The 20,617-nt window shown below is 40.3% G+C and overlaps 1 protein-coding gene across 3 annotated transcripts in view; it reads right to left on the bottom strand.

The window, feature by feature from the left end:
- The window catches only part of Ralgapa2 (Ral GTPase activating protein catalytic subunit alpha 2), a 256,297-nt gene that overhangs the window by 86,044 nt on the left and 149,636 nt on the right, over positions 1-20,617 (bottom strand). For all 3 annotated transcript variants that reach the window (XM_051183228.1, XM_051183229.1, XM_051183230.1), the window contains 8 exons: positions 18,113-18,223; positions 16,791-16,859; positions 16,387-16,524; positions 15,179-15,362; positions 11,011-11,782; positions 9,425-9,496; positions 3,510-3,633; positions 1,147-1,302 (listed from right to left, as the gene is read on the bottom strand). In XM_051183228.1, the coding sequence (XP_051039185.1) occupies positions 1,147-1,302; positions 3,510-3,633; positions 9,425-9,496; positions 11,011-11,782; positions 15,179-15,362; positions 16,387-16,524; positions 16,791-16,859; positions 18,113-18,223 (1,626 nt within the window). The remainder of the gene's footprint in view (positions 1-1,146; positions 1,303-3,509; positions 3,634-9,424; positions 9,497-11,010; positions 11,783-15,178; positions 15,363-16,386; positions 16,525-16,790; positions 16,860-18,112; positions 18,224-20,617) is intronic.

Here is a 20,617-nt window from a genome sequence, read left to right as displayed (position 1 = left end):
TGACATCTGTGGCTACAGTGGTGAAAAGGCAAAACCAGAGACAAAAGAAATGAAGCAGATACAGTAGGGTCCATGAACTAATATCAATCATCTGGCTAATGGGACAAGGAAAAAGAATCAGTTACACCAGTGGACAATGACAAGGGCGATGGTCAGAGAGGTATCATGCTAAGTAACTTTTTCAGGCACTGTCTCACTTAACAGTACTGTGCCACAGACTCCATTTTTAATTTTATTTAATACATGAAAAACTGAGGTACAAGCTGGTAAAACAGCTAGACACACACTTGGGCCTAGATCTGTCTGGCCCTAGCTCCACACTCCTCCTGTGCAGCCTTCGCCAGCACTTGAGGTACTGCCCTCATTTCCTTATATTTGCACTGTTAGAGGAAAGTGGGTGTGAAGTGGGAATGTAGACTCTGTCATCTATTAGCCCACAGGGGAAGTACAAATCACCGCTGCTCTAGAATGTTCCTTTTATCTAGAAACTTACAGCAGCGGTTTTCTTACAAGACTACATTTTTCTCCCACTAACGTGTTCTCGTCTAAAACTGGGCCCCCTAAAGTAAACATTCTGCTGGCTGGGGAGTTCAAGGCCCTATCTCCTCAGTGGAATTCCTCTGTGGACATAAGGTTTCCTTTGAACTTCAGAGGAAACTACCCGGAGGGTGGAAGGTGAGGGAGAAACAAGGGGAAATAGCCAAGGTAGGACATCTGGGCAGCAACACATCTGCAGGTCACTTTGCCACATCTGGTAGCTCACTCTAATATCCTTGGGGTGTGGAGGGGATGCTTTCCTACCAGATCCTTACCAGGACTTTTGTCATAGCAGCCATCATGTGTTGTGGCCTTTGCCAGTCTGTGAGGTAAAACTATTTTCTCTCAGGTAATTAACATGGAAGAAGATACATAAGTAGCCACACTGCATACCCTTCTCACTAGTCCCTAACCTCAGAACTTCAGGAGGCGCTAAGTTGGCATTTTAGATTCAATACAATTGCAGCTGGAGGAAGAGCAACACTGACTTTGAGGCCTGGGGAAAGCAGCCTCAATCAGTCTGTACCACAGCGTGGTCATCATCCAGACCCAGAGAGCCTCACTTGCATATGAGTGCAGATAGTTGCTGTTCCCGAGGAGCTGCCTTACCTTTTTGGTGAGTGAATCATCTGAATCTGATGGCATCCGAGTGGAAACATGGAAAATCACTTCCACAGTCGAGGTAGCATAGTAAGGGGCTGTCTGTCCTGTGCTGCCATTGCGCTGAAGACCACCCATGAACCCACAGTGGGTTGAGAGATCCACCTGATGAAGGTCACAGAGCAAAAGGTAAGGGTCAAAACTGAGCTGTTCTATTCATTAGGCAGGAATATGAGTTGAAAACATGAACTGTTTTTACTTTATTTCTTTCTGATTACAAATAAATATAGGTTATACAAAATTAAAATTTTAAAGAAAGGAATGGAGAATATAAAAAATGAAACTGGTCTGTAACCCTACTACATGAAAACCAGTATCAAAAGAAATTTTTTTTTTTTTTTTTTTTCAAGACAGGGTTTCTCTGTGTAGATTTGAAGCCTATCCTGGAGCTCACTCTGTAGACCAGGGCTGGCCTTGAACTCACAGAGATCCACTTGCCTCTGTCTCCTGAGTGCTGGGATTAAAGGTGTGCACCACTACCACCCAGCCCCACTATCAAAATTTAAGGACTGTCTGACAATTTAAGTGCTTGCCTGGCTTGGATCCACAGCATGCACAGCATACACACAAAACCCATACACCAAAAGAAAAAAAAAAAATCCCCTTGGTTTTTGGTGCACATTCTCTAACTTCTCCCCCTCATGTATTAGGGTATCTACATGTCTGCATATGTCTATATAGCTGGCCCCTCTTATCTGGGGAGGAGGGGCGGTGTTTGTCTCAAGACTTCAGCAGTTATTTATAACCACAAATAGTACTATGTTTTTTTCTCCATATAAAGACCTAAAATAAAGTTTAATTTATCCCTTAGACAAGTAAGTAATTAACTAAAAAAGAGAACATATCTAACAGTCTGATGTAATAAGAGTTACACGAATGTGGTATCTTTTTCAAATGTATTCTACTGTACCTTGACCTCTTCAATTATTGAAAATACTTTATGGTGTCTGGCATATCCATATTGCCAACACCGTTACTCTTAGACTCTGGGACTACTATGTATGAACACACACACACACACACACACACACACACACACACACACACGGAATGTTTCTTCATTGATGCATCTGTGGGACTTTCTGCCTTCTCAAACTGAAGGGGCACTCAAAAGAGTGTTTCTATATGGGCTAAGGAAAACAGATGTGACACAGTTTAGCAGTCATTATTAACCTGACTTTCAAAAGGTTGCTTGAGTTGACAACACAGCCATCAGTCTACAGAAGTTTCCTTCTTAGTGATTAGATCTAAATTTTTAACTTGCCATAAACTATTATTTTTTTCAATAAAAATGTCAATTTTTAACAAACACGAAATAGAAAATTTCTCTGTTCCAAATATAACCAACCTTTAACCTGTTTTTGTTTTCTGTGATTCTAGGGGTGGAACTTGGGGCCTTGAGTATGCCAGACAAGTTCTCTACCATTGAGGTGCACTCCCAACCCTCTTCTAGTTGTTTCCTTGAACTTGGCTGAGAAGGCATGGTTCAAAAAAAATGATACACAAGCTAACTAAGTAACATGTATCCTAACTTTACTAGCAAGAGTGGTTCACTGCAAGTGCAATAGCTTTTGGACTTTCTGGAAAGAGCATGGACTTGACCTTGATGTAGAACTCTGCCCTAATGCCATCTGCAATGCCCTTGCTAAGACTGGACTCTTGGAAGAAAAGTTGTTCTTATGCAGCCAAGGCTTCCCTAACACAGATAACTCAGACAGCTGAGAAACCAAAAACAAGAGGAAGAAGAAAACAGTATTTTCTCTATTTGGACCACTCTCACTTCTTTTCATATTCTAGGGATGTGCTTTCCTCTAGAGTTATGTTCACAGGAGGCAGGTATGTGTCTCTGTGTATATATCCATTAGTTTAGCTTTCAGTAAAGAAAACCAAATCCTTATCATTCATTCTGAAGTTGTGCATTAGGGAACAACAGTGACAGTCAACTACATTTTAGTTCCAGTTTTTCACTTTATCCTGGTCCTTGTTAAGTTTTCAGCTACCAAGTTATTGCTTTTATTTTTTTTTTCTCTCAGATCCCCAGTGGCAACATTTGTCTTCTTTAGGCACAAACTACCACCCATGGCTAGTTGAGGCCATGTGACTACTCAGTTCTGATTTGAAGCAAATGAAAAGGGGAAGCAAACATCCACAGATAGAATATTGAAAAGCAAACAGATTTTAAGGTCAACACATTCTTCAAGAACTCTATGCATACTACATCTAAATATAAAAATATACCTAAGAACACATACAACTCATGTCTGCTTTAAATACTTATAGTCAGCAACCACATAATGAATGGGGTTAATTACCTCCCATCCAAGACCAGCAACAAAGTCTTCATAAGCTTGGCTTCCTCTTTCATTGGCTAGGATGGAGCACTTGTCTTCTTGCCCTTCAGCAATGTAAAACACTGCTATCTTGTGTGTCTCACGGCTATAAATGTTTAAATTTAAAGGTGTTAGAATTGATATATATATATATAAAGTTTTATTTTACTGTATTGCCAGCATGACTCCTAATGGCACTCAGTAGGGGTCAGCCACTATTCTAAGGTGGTTGATGCATGACCTTATTTGCATTTTGAAAGGCCCCCAATTAAGACCAGTGTTATTGTATCATCTGCTTTGCAGAGGTGGTTGAAAGGAGACAAAGGCTAATGAAGCAGGAGACCACACTTCAGACACTGGAGACACGAAAACAGTTATCAGAGCACATCATCCACCGGGTTCTTCCCATGCTTGGTGAAGAACATATCTGCTAAAGCAGTGGTTCTCAACCCGTGGGTTGTGACCCCTTTGAGGTCAAATGACTTTTACAAGTGTCACACACAAGATATCCCACATATCAGATACTTACTTTCTGACTCAAAACAGTTCTGAAGTAGCAACAAAAATTATTTTATGGTTGGGTCGCCACAATATGAGAAACTGTATTAAAAAATCACATTAGAAAGGTTGAGAACCACTCACTACTCTAAAGCATTTCAAACAGACATGTATTATAAGTAGGTATCTACATTTTAAGGAAAATATGGACAGGTGTAAGATTAGAGTGATGAGACATCCCAAGACTTTATGAGAAATGTAAACATTTAGGTATTTCCTTTGTGAAAGGATGTGTTCTGACTATTCTGAGGGCACCAAATATAGCAGACAGTTGTTTTGGGAAGATTCTTTGGATATATAAACTCTTTATTTCCTTGCTCCATGATAGACTTGTGGCAGTTTTCTGTTTAAACATGTAAACATGATATGCATTTTGAAGAAAGGAGACCTGTTTATTCATCTTTTTTCTTTCTTTCCACATCTAGTATAATATTTGGTACATAGTACAGGCTCAGCTAAGCCTGTTAAATTGACCAGATACATGACAGTATATCTGAATGTGTAATCGCCAGTTTCTACAAATGATACTGTGAAGTAAAATATTAAAATAACTGGAACCCTACCAAGCAACTTGGTGACAGTTTGGAGATAAACGCTCAACTACTGTTCAGATGAAGCTTAATCAAGAACCACTCAATTGACAACACCATTGTCAACAAGCTTTGTTCTATTATAGCCTCAATGGTAAAAGAATTAGAGCTCCACTTCCGGGGGCAGACCCACCCTTCTCACATTCACATCACATCATGAAAAACTGCATAGGAAAAAGCATAAAGTGCTTCAACAATACGGAAATGTTTCTACTGTCTAATTGTTTAATATCTCAACACTGTAATATGATTAGACATTCAAATTGGTAGATCTGGACTCCATATTTTAACAAATTTTCAAATATTTCCTTCTTCGTGATTATTTTTCTAATTATTAAACAAGCCTAATTGGAGCTCAACCAAAAAGTTACATAAATCACAGTAGGAGGAGGCGCATTCTCTCCTATTTATTAGCTATCCACCCCCCCCATCATTCTCATGGAATAAATGTATATGAAGAAGAATCAGAAAATACAGGAACTCTCAATCTGAACATGTAAACAAACAACGTAGTTTTCCACCACTTAAGGAAATGAAGAGAGGCGCTGGTTTTTTGTTTGTTTTGTTGTTCTTTTTTAAAGTGATGAATCTGACAAGGGCTGTGAAATCCTTTGCCAAGATCTTATTGAGTCTAGAAATTGCCATATCATTAACTGCCCTGAGAAATAGGCAAGGGTCAACAAGAAAGGTCCCCTACAATATGACTGGCTTATCACAGGAGCTGTAATTATTTGGAAGCTTAGATTATGGTAGCAGACATCCTAACCTTTACCTAAAAGGTTGTTTCAACAAAAGAACAAAAACAGTTACTTGATTTTTATCTGAAACTTTCTCTACATACTTAAAAGTCCGTAGCATTCAATTTTTCTCTGTTCTATAGATTTGACACACACAAAAAAACAACCTCAGGTTTATCTGAAATACCTCAGTGTTTTATCCTTAAAGCCCAGGATTTTTCCATCCTGGGTCCTTGAGTCCTATTTACTCAGTGTAGGAGCACAGAGGGCTCAGCTCAAATGAAGGACTGACTGATGTGGGTGTGAGGAAAGGTGACCTTTAGTTGTAAACATTCATCAAATTTCACATCCTCCAAAATATTAGCACTGCAGAGAGCCTGCTAAGATGCAGACACTGTGCCTGGCCTTATTAGCGTGAGGCTTTTGAAATGGTAATTACAACATCAACAGCACTTCATATCTACAAGCTGCACAACCAGCGCATGAAGGAGTAGGTAATTCAGGAACACACATACATAAAATCAACAACACAGCCTTCCTCATTAAGATGCATTTTTCTTTCTTATTAGGAATAGACACAGGAAAACATGACTTCACCATTTCCTTTACCACACAGTGGCAAGAAAGTCCCCAGGGATTTGTATGTCCAGCCATCACACACAGTATACAGACCCTAGCTGCAATACTATTTTTTTCCTCAAAACACGTGAAGAAAGCAAGGCTCCCCCACAAGTGATATAAATTGATGTGGAAATAGATAGAAATGTCCTGAAAGTTGAGGGACAAGGTATATTCTTGTTTGGTATGGCACAGGCTAGATTTCTTACAGGTAAAGAGCCACCAGACTTAGTTCAGGTTTTTAAAAGGCAATCTTGAAAACTATCCTTTCCCATAGAATAAATTGATGTGCATTTAGAGGCGGAGACCACATAAGTCCAAGAGTCAGAGTTTTAAGCAAGGTTAATCAAAGGGCAGAAGATTGCCAATCAGCTACCCAAAGCCATATTTTACTGCAACAGCACCCCAGGGAGCTAATTCAATTGCACCTCATGCAACTAAAGTGCATTAACATTCAACAAATTGGCTACAATTACAAGATACCAGTGCATTCACTTAACACTGGAGAAGCAGGGAATAATTCGGCATATGCTAGAAAAGCCGGGTTTGGGGTCCAAATGATTGTTTAACATTGAAGGACAAGAGTGAGTGAAACAAGTGCCCGAACCCTTCAGAAATCCCTCATGGAATTTCCAGAGGCCGAGTCTCTGTTCTGGAGAGAGCAAGGAAAGACTGAACAGAGAAATAGCAGGGTCTAAAGCATTTTTAAAAACAGTTTTGAAATTCAAATTAAACTTTACTTAAATGAAAACATTTAAAATACCAATGGAGTCCCACGATGGCTTCTTTCTTCAATTACAACCACAAAAGAATCCTTTAAAATAGTATATTTTCCTTTCTTTTAATTTTATTTCTCCACACTAAAATGCTTATCACTCTGCAGAGCAGTAGAGCTGCCAGGAGGAAAGGGCTCACATCACAGCTGCTGAAGCCACTTCAGCACATTCCCAACACTCAGAAAACATACAAAACAACTACATGCTTTAACATGTGTGTGGCTCTAAGAAGCCATGAATGATGAGAAAGATACATGGAAAGGTAGAAAAGAAAGAAACAAACAAAACAAACAACGCCCCCCCAAAAAAACTACAGCTTCTTGATTCCTAAATATTGGTCCGTATAAATTAATTCTATCTAAATTCTAAATTCTTCTGAAGGAATGAAAGCATACAGTTAGTTATAAGTGAGCTCAATATAATTTTATCTGCTGATTCCTTGGAGAGACCAGGAGGTAGACAAACTTGTTGTCAGAGAGAGAGACAGAGAGAGAGAGAGAGAGAGAGAGAGAGAGAGAGAGAGAGAGAGAGAGAGAGAGAGAGAGAGAGACAGAGACAGAGACAGAGACAGAGAGAAAGACAGGGAAACAAAGAAGGGAAGAGGAGAGGAGGGGAAGACAGAGAAGAGATAGGTAATAAAGGTAGTGAATTTCAAAGATAGTTTCTTCCTCAGCCTCCAGACTTGAGACAAAAGCCTGGCAGCTGCTTCCCATTAGGCCCACTACTGGTAGACCGGCTCAACAAGTTCAAGGTCCACAATAGTTGTAGACCAATCAACCATTCTATCTGTCTTCAAACTGACCAACCCAAAGTAGGGAAGAAAACTCTTAGAAGCTTTAAAACTCCAAGACCTCAAGAAGATAGGATCTTCATCTTCTAAGTATTCTCTTTGCTTTGCAGACGGTCTTTTACTCTGTGTGTTTGCTGCATGTGTGTTTCCTCACCCCCAATAAGCGCCTTTCTTCAACTGCTGATTCTGTCTGTGATGCTTGAGATTTCTCTGCTGACACCTTTGAGCTTCAGATTTTCCCTGCTTTTTAATTCTTTAACTGGCAGAGAAAATGAGCCCAATTAAGACCCTTAAATTGTATCATTTTTGTTGTGACAAAAATACTTTTTTTCCATTAAGTTCTCTTAAAGGTGTGTGTATGTGTGTGTCCGTGCGTGTGCGCATATGCTTTTTCAATCCCAGGAAGTTTACTAATCATTATACCTAGGTTCAAGAATTCAAGCCACCAACAAAATACCACAGTTATAAACCTGATATGCAAATAATAGTGACACAAGCCAAACATTTACTTAAGAATAAACAATAAAACCACAAGAAATCCACCTGAACACAAATGATACTGAAAATGCCTGCTTAGAAAATAGCACAGAGCTGACACAAAAACATGCAGGCCAGTGGACAAGAACCTAAATAAAACCATTTAGTAGCAACTATTTAATTTTTGTCAACAATGCCAAACATACACAAGAGAATAAGACAGCCTATTTAACATGTAAAAGAATGAGATTAGATCCCATCTCTCATCCTATTTAAAAATCAATTCAAGATGGACTAAAGACTACATTTTAGATTGAAGTTGCCAGAGAAAAACAGAAAATAGTTCAAGACAAAAGAATAGACCAGGATTTTCTAACAGCAGAGGAAATAATTCTAAAAACTAGCAAATGGGATTATACAAAAATCACAAGATTTTATAGCACAGCAAGGGGGAAAAAAAATCACCATCCTGAAGAGAGCTACAGAATGAGAAAAAAAAACTTTCATAACTAAAATCAGACAAGGCCTAATATATAGGATATATAAAGGACTACTAAATTAAACATCAAACCCCAAATCAACAAATAGTTTCATGAACAGGATAGTTCTTAAAAAAAGAAATACAAATGGCCTCTAAATAACTGAAGTGTCCAACATTTTTAGCCATACATGTCAATTAAACCTGCCTTAAGATTGTACTTCATCTCAGTAAAAATGGTTGTCATCAAGAAAATAAATACAAGGTAGGAGGATGTTGGGCTGGAGTGCTTTATTTATTGCAACCACTGTAGAAATCACTCCAAAGTGGTCACCCTTTAATAAAACACATATAAACAGACTAAACAGACTCAGTAGGTTACATACATACATATACACACATACATAAAAGAAAAATGTAGTAAATAAAATATAGTGAAAACTTAAAACTTGATTGAAGAATACACACACACACACACACACACACACACACACACACACGCAACACTTAATGAAAAAGAGGACATGAAATTAAAAGAGAACAAGGGAGGTTTTTGTTCTTGCTTTTAAATTAAAGGAAGTCCTATGATCCCACCTACTTGGAGGCTGACACAGGAGGATTATATACAAGGATTTTATACAAGGCCTACCTGAGCTACAGAGTATGTTGAAGACCAGCCTGGGCAATTTAAAAGAATTAATGTCTCAAAAATAAAACAAAACAAAACACAAAGTGTTCAGTCAAGGCCAATATCAGCAGATTCTGGGCTACAGAAATACTTTGGGTACTATAGGTACCTTCTTTCCTGAAGCTGTATTTGATACCATGAGCTCATAAGGACAGGGAAAAATATTTCAGTATACGTTCACATACCACTGACGTGAGTCCAGATTCTTTAGCTCTCTCAATAATTTTGAATTTTTCTTCAACAAATGAAAATTCTTCCTACAAAGAAAAAAAGGATGGAAGAAGTCCATGTGACTACAGACTAACTCTGCTACTTTCTAAGCCAATAATAAACATAGCCATTATGGTAGTTTGAACAGGAATGGCCCCCATAGGTTCATAAGGAATGGCACTATGAAGAGGTGTCTTCTTGTTGGGGTAGGTATGGCCTTGTTGGACCAAGTGTGTTACTGGGGTGGGCTTTGGGGTTTCACAAACTCAAGCCAGGTCCAGTGTCTCTCCCTTCCTGCTGCCCGAGGATCCAAAGGTGGGGCTCTCAACTACCTCTCCAGCACCACGTCTGTCTGTGTGGCACCATGCTTCCCATCATGATGACAATGGACTGAAACTTCTGAACCTGTAAGCCAGCCCCAATTAAATGCTTTCCTTTGTAAGAGTTGCCATGGCCATGGTCTCTCTTCACAGAATAGTAACCCTAACAAAGTCAGCCATCATCCACCCACCCACTATCTCATTCCTGAAAAAACTGTGATAGGTTATTGTAGTTGTTTGAATGAGATGTCCCCCATATTCCTGGGCATTTGAATACTTGTTCCTCAGTTGATAGTCTTGTTTAGGTAAGTTTAAGAGATGTGGCCTCACTGGAAGGAGTTTAGCACTGGGGACAGGCTTGAAGATTTCAAAAGTCATGTGACATTTTCAGTGCGCTTTCTCTGCTTCCTGTTATCAATCAGATATGTGAGTTCTCGGCTGTTGTCCAGCTGTCATGTCTGCCACCTGCTGTTCCTGCCACTATGAACCCTAAGCATCTGGAACCATATGTCTAAGTTCAACGCTTTCTTCTATAGGTTGCCTTGCTCATAATGTTTTATCATAGTAAAAGAAAAGTAACTAATTTAGAAGTCTTCAAAATGAGCTCCAATATCCCTGAGGATGCACAGACATAAGAATTCCATTTTATCCCACTGCCTGCTAGTGACACTGGAAAGCTCTTCAGTCAACAGTATGTCCCTTGTGTGCATGTTTTATGTCTGTTTTCAGTGTCAGCTCTGGGAATCTCTTCCCCACTCTGTCTTTACAGCTCCACTACACTACCAGGTCCAGCTCAAACCCACCCTCTTTCTCTGAGGTCCCTGCCACTGCCCACACTGTCCATTGGATCAGATTGATCTTCTTGACCTCCTGTGCCACTCTGTCCTTGGTCTGAGATGCACCAAATGCACATTCCTCATTAGTCCTGTGGCTAGATAGTGGTTTACTCACCTTTGCAGTCCATTTGCAATCTTGTATGAAAATAGAAACAGCAGTGTCAGGGCCACAGGAAGGAAAGCAATGTTTCCTGTGCTTTAAAGGAGTGACAAGGTTTGGAGTTCAATCTGTATACCAGTATAGCACATTCAGTTTTGTTTCTAGCTCTAATGTGTAAATGTTGAAATATGGAAAAACCTTTCTTATTCTTTAACCTCAAATTGATAAAAAAAAAAAAATAAATAAATAAAAAAAAGAGGAACCCTCACATAGAGATAATGATGAAACATTCAGAGCACTGTTACCTTCTGTCCCAAGAATTCATTCCCAGGTCATCAAGCAACAACCTGCAGAAATAAAAGGGACCTCGGGGCTCCACGGGCGAAGGCTGCCCTTGGCTGGTGACCTTCACTGAAGAATTAGAGTCACACCTCTGGACATACTCATCTTCCTGTATGCTCTGGCGCAGGATAACCTCAATGATTTCCTTCTCCTGGTCACAGTTCATTCCACAGGGAGGTGGGGAAGGCTCATTCAGATTTAGTTGTGATGGTAAAAGGCATTCGGGGCTTGTATGGCCAATGTTTTCAAGTAATTTGTCAAGTGCATCATCTCCCTCCTCACTGTGAGACAAATCTTTCTGAGGTCCGCATGTGTGTTGATGCCAGCTAGAAAACTGAAATGAGGGATTCCTTCCACTGGGTGCTAAGCGGCCTTCCAGAGGTCCATATAAAACCTTGCCATCCCAAGAGTACTTCCCTGAGATATCCCTCACAATGACTCTCACATCTGAGAGGGAACCCCCTGAAGTCCCTCCATCTGGTCCTTCTGCAGGTGTCTGAAGGTAGGAGATGAGGGTACTGTCATTAAATACAAAGAGCTGAAGGTTTGGACTCCTGAACACCTCCGAGGACAGCTCAGCACCTTCCACGTGGGCATTGTCATGGTTCTCACTGACCAGGCTGTGCAGCACGGCAGGGCCCCCACTCAGTGGATAGTGGCCTAGGTGGTTCACTAGGTGGGCCATCACCATTCGTGCAGTGAGCGGGATCAATTCCACGCTTCTCCTCTTCTTTTCTGTGAAGAGCAGGAGGAAAATGTGAGCAGAAACTAGGGCCACCATGAGATTTCTGTCAGCAGTTTCAATTTGATTTTTATTTTGTTTTGTTTTGGGAGACAGGGTGTCACAAGGTAGCACTGGCTGGCCCTGAACTCACAGAGGTCCACTTGCCTCTGCTGGGATTAAAGATTATTAAACATTACATCCAGATGAATGTTTGATTTTTAATTGTAAGATTTTTTTTTTTTAATTTTGACACTAGTTCTATTTAAATTTAAGAAGATAGTTTAAATAGACTGCTAAAGAACCAACTTACATGAAGCTGTCATACTGAAAGGAGCTTTAAAATGTCTGCAGATAAAGGAATAAGCCAAAGAGAAGCACCCCCATATAAGACAGAAAAAGTTTCAGGGCTTAGATGAGGGTAAAAATCAAGTTGGAGGGGCATTTGGTGCCAGAAAGTTGGCCAGGGAGGTCACTGTGGCACCCCTCTGTTGGATGAAGGTAGACTTAAGAAGGACATTAATAAACCTCAGGGCCATGTTTAAAGATTGGAAGCAGTTTACTTAATAATCATTGTGACAATTTATGTTTTGTTATTAGGGCACTTAAAATATTTAAGAGAATTTGTCATATTAATAAGTCAAAGAGGCTCTTAGAAGAACTTAACTGAATTTGTACTTCATGATTTAGTATCCAAGAGGAACTGATTTATAAAATTTTAACTTAAATGTATACAAAGACTTTGACCACAGCCCGAGTAATGGGGCTTTACAGAATGGGGTAAAAATGGAAAGGCAGATACACTAACTCTGTAACTAGAAAGTAAAATGATCACTTCAGGCTGAGAGTAGTTGAGGAAATTTCAATCTGCCAAATTTATAAAACCTGATGTGTCAATTTGATAACAAGTAAAAATGAAACTTTTAAAAATTTTATGGGAAAGGTCTAAATATTTAAATTAAGGTATATAATCTGAGCTAAGAGTATTAGGAAGTTACTGGCTTTTAAAATCACAATATAAACAATAAAATATTAACACATAAATCACTGCTAATCTATAACTTTATTATATATACAACTATATATATAACTACATATATACATATATACATACATACATATATATTACCTTTACCTTTAGACACTACCCAACCAGCTTACATAAAACATACTGTTTTGTGCCATATAAAACGCTAGAAAGAAGCAAATCTCTGAAATTTGGGGAATTCTGAGCAATGAATAAGAACAAGATCACCTTGAATTTTCTTGGATTTCTCACCAATTTTTTCAATGTACATAAAATCTATATTCAATAATGGAAAATAAAATGTCACACAAGTGGTCATTTACATCTTTTCCTAAACTAATTTTTTCCCATAACCTAAGAGAAATATGTAAGATTTCTACACAACTAAGAAATTAAATGCTCCAGCTAAGAAATGTTACTGCCCCAGAGAGTCACATCAAACCAACTGGGAGTTCACAGTTCATAATGTGAAACACGCCGTTGTCATGACAGCAGGGCAGGCATAAAACTAACGATAAAAGTACAATACAACAAAGGGCCAAGGCAGAAAATACCAGTTGGAAAACCAACTTCCCTCTACTTTTGCTCACAGAGGTTGTGCTTTTGGTTTATATTTTGTGAATATTTGAATTCTACAACAAGAGAATGACTTGGAGTCATAACACACTATGACACGATGACACTTCTAATAAAATCCCAAGTAGGTCTGGTACTGGAGTCAGGAAAAGGAGCATTTGTGAACCACTGACCCCTTCTGCTGCCACATTTCAGCTAAGTCTACTTCCAATACATTCCCCGAGAACCAGAGATGATCTGGACTCAACTAATGACAGAACCAGCTCTACAAACTATTAAACTTCTACAAACTATTAAAAAGGAGAAGATTCCATGTATTATCTTGTCCCTAAATTCCTAGAGGAAATGCAAAGCTTTACCTCTCACCTCCTGAAGCCCTCCCTTCTACTTTAAGTAGTTATTAACAATGATCAGTCTGAGCACATGTACTCACAGATGGCTTGACTATGTATCTTGATTATAACTTTATTTAAAAGTAGCAATTGTATCCAGAATAGGTAATGGCCTAAGTAAGTCAACACAAAGGGGTGAACCTATTTTAGGGTGTACCATATATACTCTGTACTTCCACCTGATCACAGCCTGCTGCGTCTATTCCCTCTTCACCGAAGGCCCACGAGAGGGGTCTGCCACAGGTCTGAGTGGTCACCAACTCATGCTATCTAGCTAATCTGGACTAAGTATTCTGGTAAAGTCCATATCTAAACACTCCCTTGCAAACACAGCTCCTTTTCTGCTCTCTGCCTCCCTGGGCTTCTTGAGGCACCCAGCACTGCTAACTGCTTCTGTGCCACTCATTCTCTGACCTGCATGACTAGGAGTGACCTCCAATGACTCTAAGTTGGTCCTTTCCTATGTCCCTGACTTTACTGACATGGTGATAGCCTTCATTGTTTCTCCTTTAAGGATACATTGCCATGAATTCCATTTTTGGTCCTAGCTTTCAAACTGAAAAGGTTCATGTGATTTCCCTGGGCGATGGTGTACTACTCTGTAGTCACATTTGCAAACTGTTAATTGAGTCAGTGGAAGATTCATATACAGTAATAAGAAATAAAAGAGATCTTAACTACCCTTTATCTCAGGGGTAACATCTTAGATATACAGCCCAATACCACAACCAGGAAAGGGACATTAATATAACCCATTAATAAATTGGTATATACCAGTTTTAAACATTTATACGTGCTTAGTTTCATGAAAATTTGCCACACTTACAGTTACCCACTCACTTTGCAGAATCATATCCCAAGGCTTAGATTGGGTGCTTCCTATTTGGAGCAGTGACTAAGGAAGAAACAAAAAAGCCAAGTCCTAACAAGCTCTGTAGACTTGTCTGCAGCAGGAACACATCCCAAGTGGGGGCAAGTAAGCTCCCAGCTTTCTTCATGAGGGGTTTCTGTTCTGGAATCCTCTATGAGCTCCTTTAAAGCCTACCCTCCTTGCTGTGTCTAGCTTAATTCTTCCCTATGGGACATCCTGAGGATGCTACCAGCCCAGTATTGTCCTATCTCTCCCACCAGATATAAAACTTCTTGAGGATAGAAAAAGGAGCCCCCCTCTTTTGCATTCTATGGGTATGAGACAAGAGATTTTCAGTAATACAAAAGCATGTGAATAATTTAAGATGGGAAAAAAGGAGGAAAAAAAATAACAGGAATAAAGAGGAAGAAATAGGGAAGGCAGTTTGCCATCAGAGACCCTATAAACTGGGACTTCAACAAGTAGATTCAAAACAAACCCAAAACACAAGCATGAACAAGACTTCTTCCTGCCCATAAGACTGTATATTTGTAGACATACACACCCTCTTCCACAGTCAGCAGGTTCCCCAGGTCTGCTGATGAATGGTACTGGACCGGCTCCGAGTTTCTCACATTTGCCAGAGGCAGGAAGGGGTCATAATCCGTGGATGACAAGTCAGCCAAGGTCAGAGTGTAGTGACTTTGTTGTGTGTATGTGCTTGAGCCACAGACACAACAGTGCAGAACCTGAGGACAGACAGGAATGGCACTTAGTATGTCACCACCTCCTGACCCCTGACAAACTGTCCAGTCCCCACAGTGCTGGGGAGACAGGACTCCCACTTAGGAACATGACAAAATGTGGGGTTGTTCCCATTCTTAAATATCTTTCTACTACAAGCAAATCAGTAGCAATACCTACATTCTCAGGCCAAACGGAACATAAGTGAAAAGGTTTCTGTTCTTGTGTGATTGAACACACCTCAATCCATCATCCTCCAAAGGCAACACAGGTAGAAGGAACCAGCCCAAGAGATGAAAGATGGCTGTGGGAAAGCTCTCATAGTAGAGGGCAGGGTGACCACAACCTGAGATTAAATCAGTAAACTCACAAATTATAAGGGATAATTTAATATGGTTTTGAAAGCATAAATAAAGTAAATTAAAAACAGATTTAGAGTCTCTCACTTCTTATAAGTTAAGATTTTTTAACTCCTTATCCTAAGGATTTTTTCTTTTCACGTTCTTTTAGTTTTGTTTTGGCTCTGGTTTTGAGACAGGGTTACATTATGTAACCTAGGCTGCCTTGAACTCAGTGCAATCCTCTTGCTCCCATGCTTCCAAGCACTGGGATTACAAGCATGTACCACCTCACCTTCCTCTTGAGGTTTAAGGCTGAGATTACTTATGGGCTTTTTATTTTCTTTGCTACAAACAGATCTTTGGGTGCTGCAGACCTTCCTATGATATAAACAGTCCATTTTGAAATTAAGTAGGCAGAGATCATATGCCTTGAAGATTGGGGGCATTCCGATTAAATAGCAGATGTTTAAAGATGACAGTCATGTGAACTGTATGTATCTTCACCTTGGCAACTACTGGCTTTCTACAACTGTATGTGTTCTGCTTGTTCATTAATTATTCATTTCTTTGCAAATACTTACCCTTCCACAGGTCTTTTTCAGAAGGCACAAATACAAAAATGTACAACATTTTGGTGAGTTTTAATCCGAAGGTTCACTGTCTAGCCCAAGACTTAGAGGAGACTCACCCTGTAGATATAATCCAGCAAGGGAGCCCGGGGTGGGTGCAGCTCCTCCAGGACCGCCGTGGACACAGGGTGGAGAAGGGCATTCACAGGCAGTGCCATGCACCAGTCCAAGAGGCAGAGGAGCAAGGACACAATAAACTAGAAGGAGAAACATATCCAGAATCTCATTCTATAGCCCTTAGGACCCACTGCATGTAAAAATAAACAGAATTGTTCCTGCTCAATATGCAGTGGACACATAAATGCAGGGTAAGTATGTAAACAAAAATGGTTTTCATAAGAAAGAATGTTAAAGGCAACATGTAAAGATGTAATAAATGAAACCATCATCAGTAATATTGGTTACCATTTCTGTCTTATACTTAAAAATTACTGTGGGGAAAGCTACCAACCATGTCACTTACCTTTTTATCTGTTTCCACTGAGGAGTACTCTGCACTTGGTAAAAGAAATGCAATTGTGGCCACGAGGATCTGCATAAAAGATAAAACCCAATCAAGCAGACCATGATACTTTGGAAGCTGTATGCTAAGAATCCCAAGATGACCTTGCAACTAAACACAGCTTGGTACCTACTCATTGGATGCTGATAGAACACTGAGGAACAGTAGTAGATTTAAAAATAACGATCATGTAATGGTTTCTACTTCTTTGCTGGGACCTCATGGTAAGAAATAATTCTTTCTATAGTCACATAATATCTACTATTAGTCCTCTATTTCCAGTAAAGTGGGAAAAAAGTTTCCAAAAATAATTTACTGTTACAAATTAGCGCAGGTTTCCACCTCCTGTCCCCACATCACAGCATTAATGCCCTCTCATAGGCATCCTGTCTGGGTAATTACACAGTGACACTAAACCCAACTTTACATTCTGAAGGAGAGTGAAAGGTCTATTTCACTCCAGGTCACTTCAGGTCAAAAACGACTTTTGACTCCTGATGTGATTCTGAGAGAACAAAGTGATCTCAACCAATGAAGTCCATTTAGGGCTGGGAGCAAATGAATCTGCATCACTCCTTCTCTCTCCATGTCACCTGTCACGGGGACAATCAAATTTTCTCAGTCTTCACTGGATGGGTAAGGAACAGGGCTTGCTTGATGAAATGCAGTTACAAAAACTGCCAGGAACAGGTGTGCAGGTCCCTGTGAGCTAGTCCCTACTCCACTCTGAGCAAAGACCTCTTGGCTGCAGCAGACCTCCGAGAAGCTGAGGTTGAGTACTTCCTGTTCTTCCTGCCTCCTCTCCTGGCCACCTCTCTCTCAGAGGTTAATACTGCACTGATCTCATTACTGCTGAGTAACTGTGCCATAGCAGCAAGTGTGGCCCAGGGCTTTAGTCTGGGAACAACTGCTTTACACAACAGCCAGGCCCCCGCCCTGCAAGGAAGGCATTAAACCAGCTGCCTACTCCTTGTTGGCACCATCCAAATTACTCTCAGTGAATAAAGCCCAACAACCTACAAAAGGTCTCTTTGTTGTGGTTGTGTCTGCCTTTCAAACTCTCCAAGCATCAGCCTCTGCCCTGGAACACTGCAGGCTTCTTTGCACAGTGCCTAGAATTGCAGCTGAGAAGAGCCAGCCAACACTGCCTGAAAACAGGGCTCACATGGCAGTTTAATAGTTGCTTCTCTAACAATTATTTGAGGATCTACAGTTAATTAGATATCAAATACATTAGTAAGAAGGGAATGCGGATGCTTTAGCATCGTAGATAAAGGACTTACTTCTGCCATTTTTCGCGGTAGAGCAGTTTCAAACATCTGAAGCTTTTCCCAGTAGGAAACCAGCAGCTGAAGAACATCACAGGCTACCTGAGCCACGATCTTGTTAGGAAACTACAAAAGGAACCAAAACCCCCACGTAAACAGAGCAGCTCAGCAGGTGTATGTTCTGGAGGAAGAAAAGGGCTGTTTGCTCTTCCCAGTTCTACACACATATCTCATGTACAATAGGTGAAAACTATGTCCAATTAACATCGTTTGCACATGACCACTCCATCATTCTACACTGCTGATTGTTTGGAATTACCTACATTAATTTATATATTTGTAGAAAAAGGTGGCCATCATTTGTCCAGAAATTAGAAGCCCAGGTTTAAAGTTCTGTATTCAGCTAATATAAATCATCCTACTGTGAACTTGAGGAAATTTAAAAAGAGTATATAGTTGAGTGTCCTCTGTGTGCTGAACCTTCTGCACAGATGTAACACATTCTGTCATTGACAAATTATCACTGACAGTTCTGTAAGGAAGATGCTATCTTCATTTCACACATAGAGAAACAGGGATTACTCAAATGACTTCCTAACTAAGGAAATAAAATAACACATATGTAACATATTAAGAAATGTGTAAAAGCAGACTTTAGGACATGGGTGTGTTCAATGACTCTGGATGCATTTCCCAAAATTGTCTGTGGCAGCTTAAATGAGAATGGCCCTCATAGTCTAATATATGCTTGTCAGTAAAACTGGAAAGCCAGAGCCATTTAATACTTTCACATAGAGCTACAGGATTTGGAGTTTGCTCTCCTGGATTTCAGTATTCTGTTATTTCCTTACTATGCCCTGATTTGTACCCCCCCCCCCTTTGGAATAGTAAATGTATTTTCTGTGCCATTGTATGTTGGAAGTATTACATTTGCTTTTATAATTTACAAGGGTTACAATTAAGAGATTGCCTTGAGTCTCAGAAGAGACTGAATTTTAACCTTTTAAACTGTACTGAGACAGTGAAAGACCATGGGGACTTTTGGAGTTGGATTGAATGCAGTTTGCATTGTGATATGGCCACAAGCATATGGGGGCCAGGTAGTGGAAATGGCAGTATGAGTGAGAACAGCCTCCACAGGATTGTATGTTTGAATACTTGGTCCCCAGTAGGTGGACTGTTTGGGAAGGATTAGGAAGTGTGTCCTTGGAAAAGGTCTGTCACTGGGAGTGAGGTTTCAAAACCCCAAGCCACTCCCAATTAGATCTTCCTCTACCTCATGGCTGCTGTCTCAAGATGTGAGCTCCCAGCTACTGCTCCAGTGGCATGCCTGCCTGCCGTATTGCTCCCTGCCATGATGGCCATGGCCTCTAACCCTCTGAACCTGTAAACCCCAATAAACTCTTTCTTCTATAAGGTGCGTTCAGTATGGCGTCTCTTTATAAAAATGGAAAAGTAACTAAGACACTGCCTGAAGACACAAGTCTCCTGGACACTCTGTCTGTCTGTCTGTCTGTCTGCCTGCCTGCCTACCTACCTATCCATCCATCTATCTATCTGCTTATTTATTTGTTATTTTTGTTTATTTTGTGAGGTGGATGTCACAGAGGTAACATGTGCAAAGCCTTTGAATGGGACGAGGACTCCCTGTGCTTCCAGCATTGGCCAGAACCTAGAGGCTACAGTGCTATCCACACCTTATTATGGACAGCACATGGCTTGATGGTGGCCTGTTCTGCTTAATCTAAATCACATGAGCATTCAGGGGTTCTTCACAGCCTTCCTCCTCATCTAGACTCCAGATGACTTGGCCTCCTCCCACCCCTCAAGCACCCTGGGTGTTTCTGTCCTAGGTCTTTTGTACTTGCTCCTGGCTTTGCTTCAAATTTTTAGTTCCCAGGTCTAGTGTACCAGGCACTATTATATGTTCAAGTCCTCACACAAAATTTCAGCATCTCTATGAAGCAGTCCACACCTTCCTATTCTTCAGTTTTATCCTATCCTGTTTCATTTCCTCCACAGTTTTACAGGAGATTGTAATGTATTTTACTGTGTTCTTATATTATTATCACTGTTGGCAGGGCTAACAGTGGGGTGTATATGTCATGTTCAACAGGAAGTGGAAGAATGAATGGGTGCTAACAAGGTTCTGAAGAAGCTGGAAACAAACAAGGGGAAAGTAACAAGAGCTATGGGAGACAAGACAAAGCTAGGGAAGAATGAGGAGAGATGGGAAAGAGAGCAAGTGGTAGGGTGGAGGGCTGAGCTGTGTTTGGAAGGATACAGTTAGAGAATTGGGTGTCCCTCTAGGTGAGCACCAATGTATGTGTGCCCTAAAAGCAGAGGCTCTGAAGCAGCTAAGGATCCTGAGATGGGGACTGCCAATGGAGTAGCATATGCATACATAGTGAGAGAGATGAAGGGTGGTAGGGATAAAAGAAATCCCTCACTCTTTCTCACTCACTCACTCACTCACTCACTCACTCACTCACTCACTCACTCACCCACCCACCCACCTAA

The sequence above is a fragment of the Phodopus roborovskii genome, unplaced genomic scaffold (assembly GCF_943737965.1).
Source record: "Phodopus roborovskii unplaced genomic scaffold, PHOROB, whole genome shotgun sequence".
Taxonomy (NCBI): Eukaryota; Metazoa; Chordata; class Mammalia; order Rodentia; family Cricetidae; genus Phodopus; species Phodopus roborovskii.
This window is presented reverse-complemented; position numbering and strand designations above follow the sequence as displayed.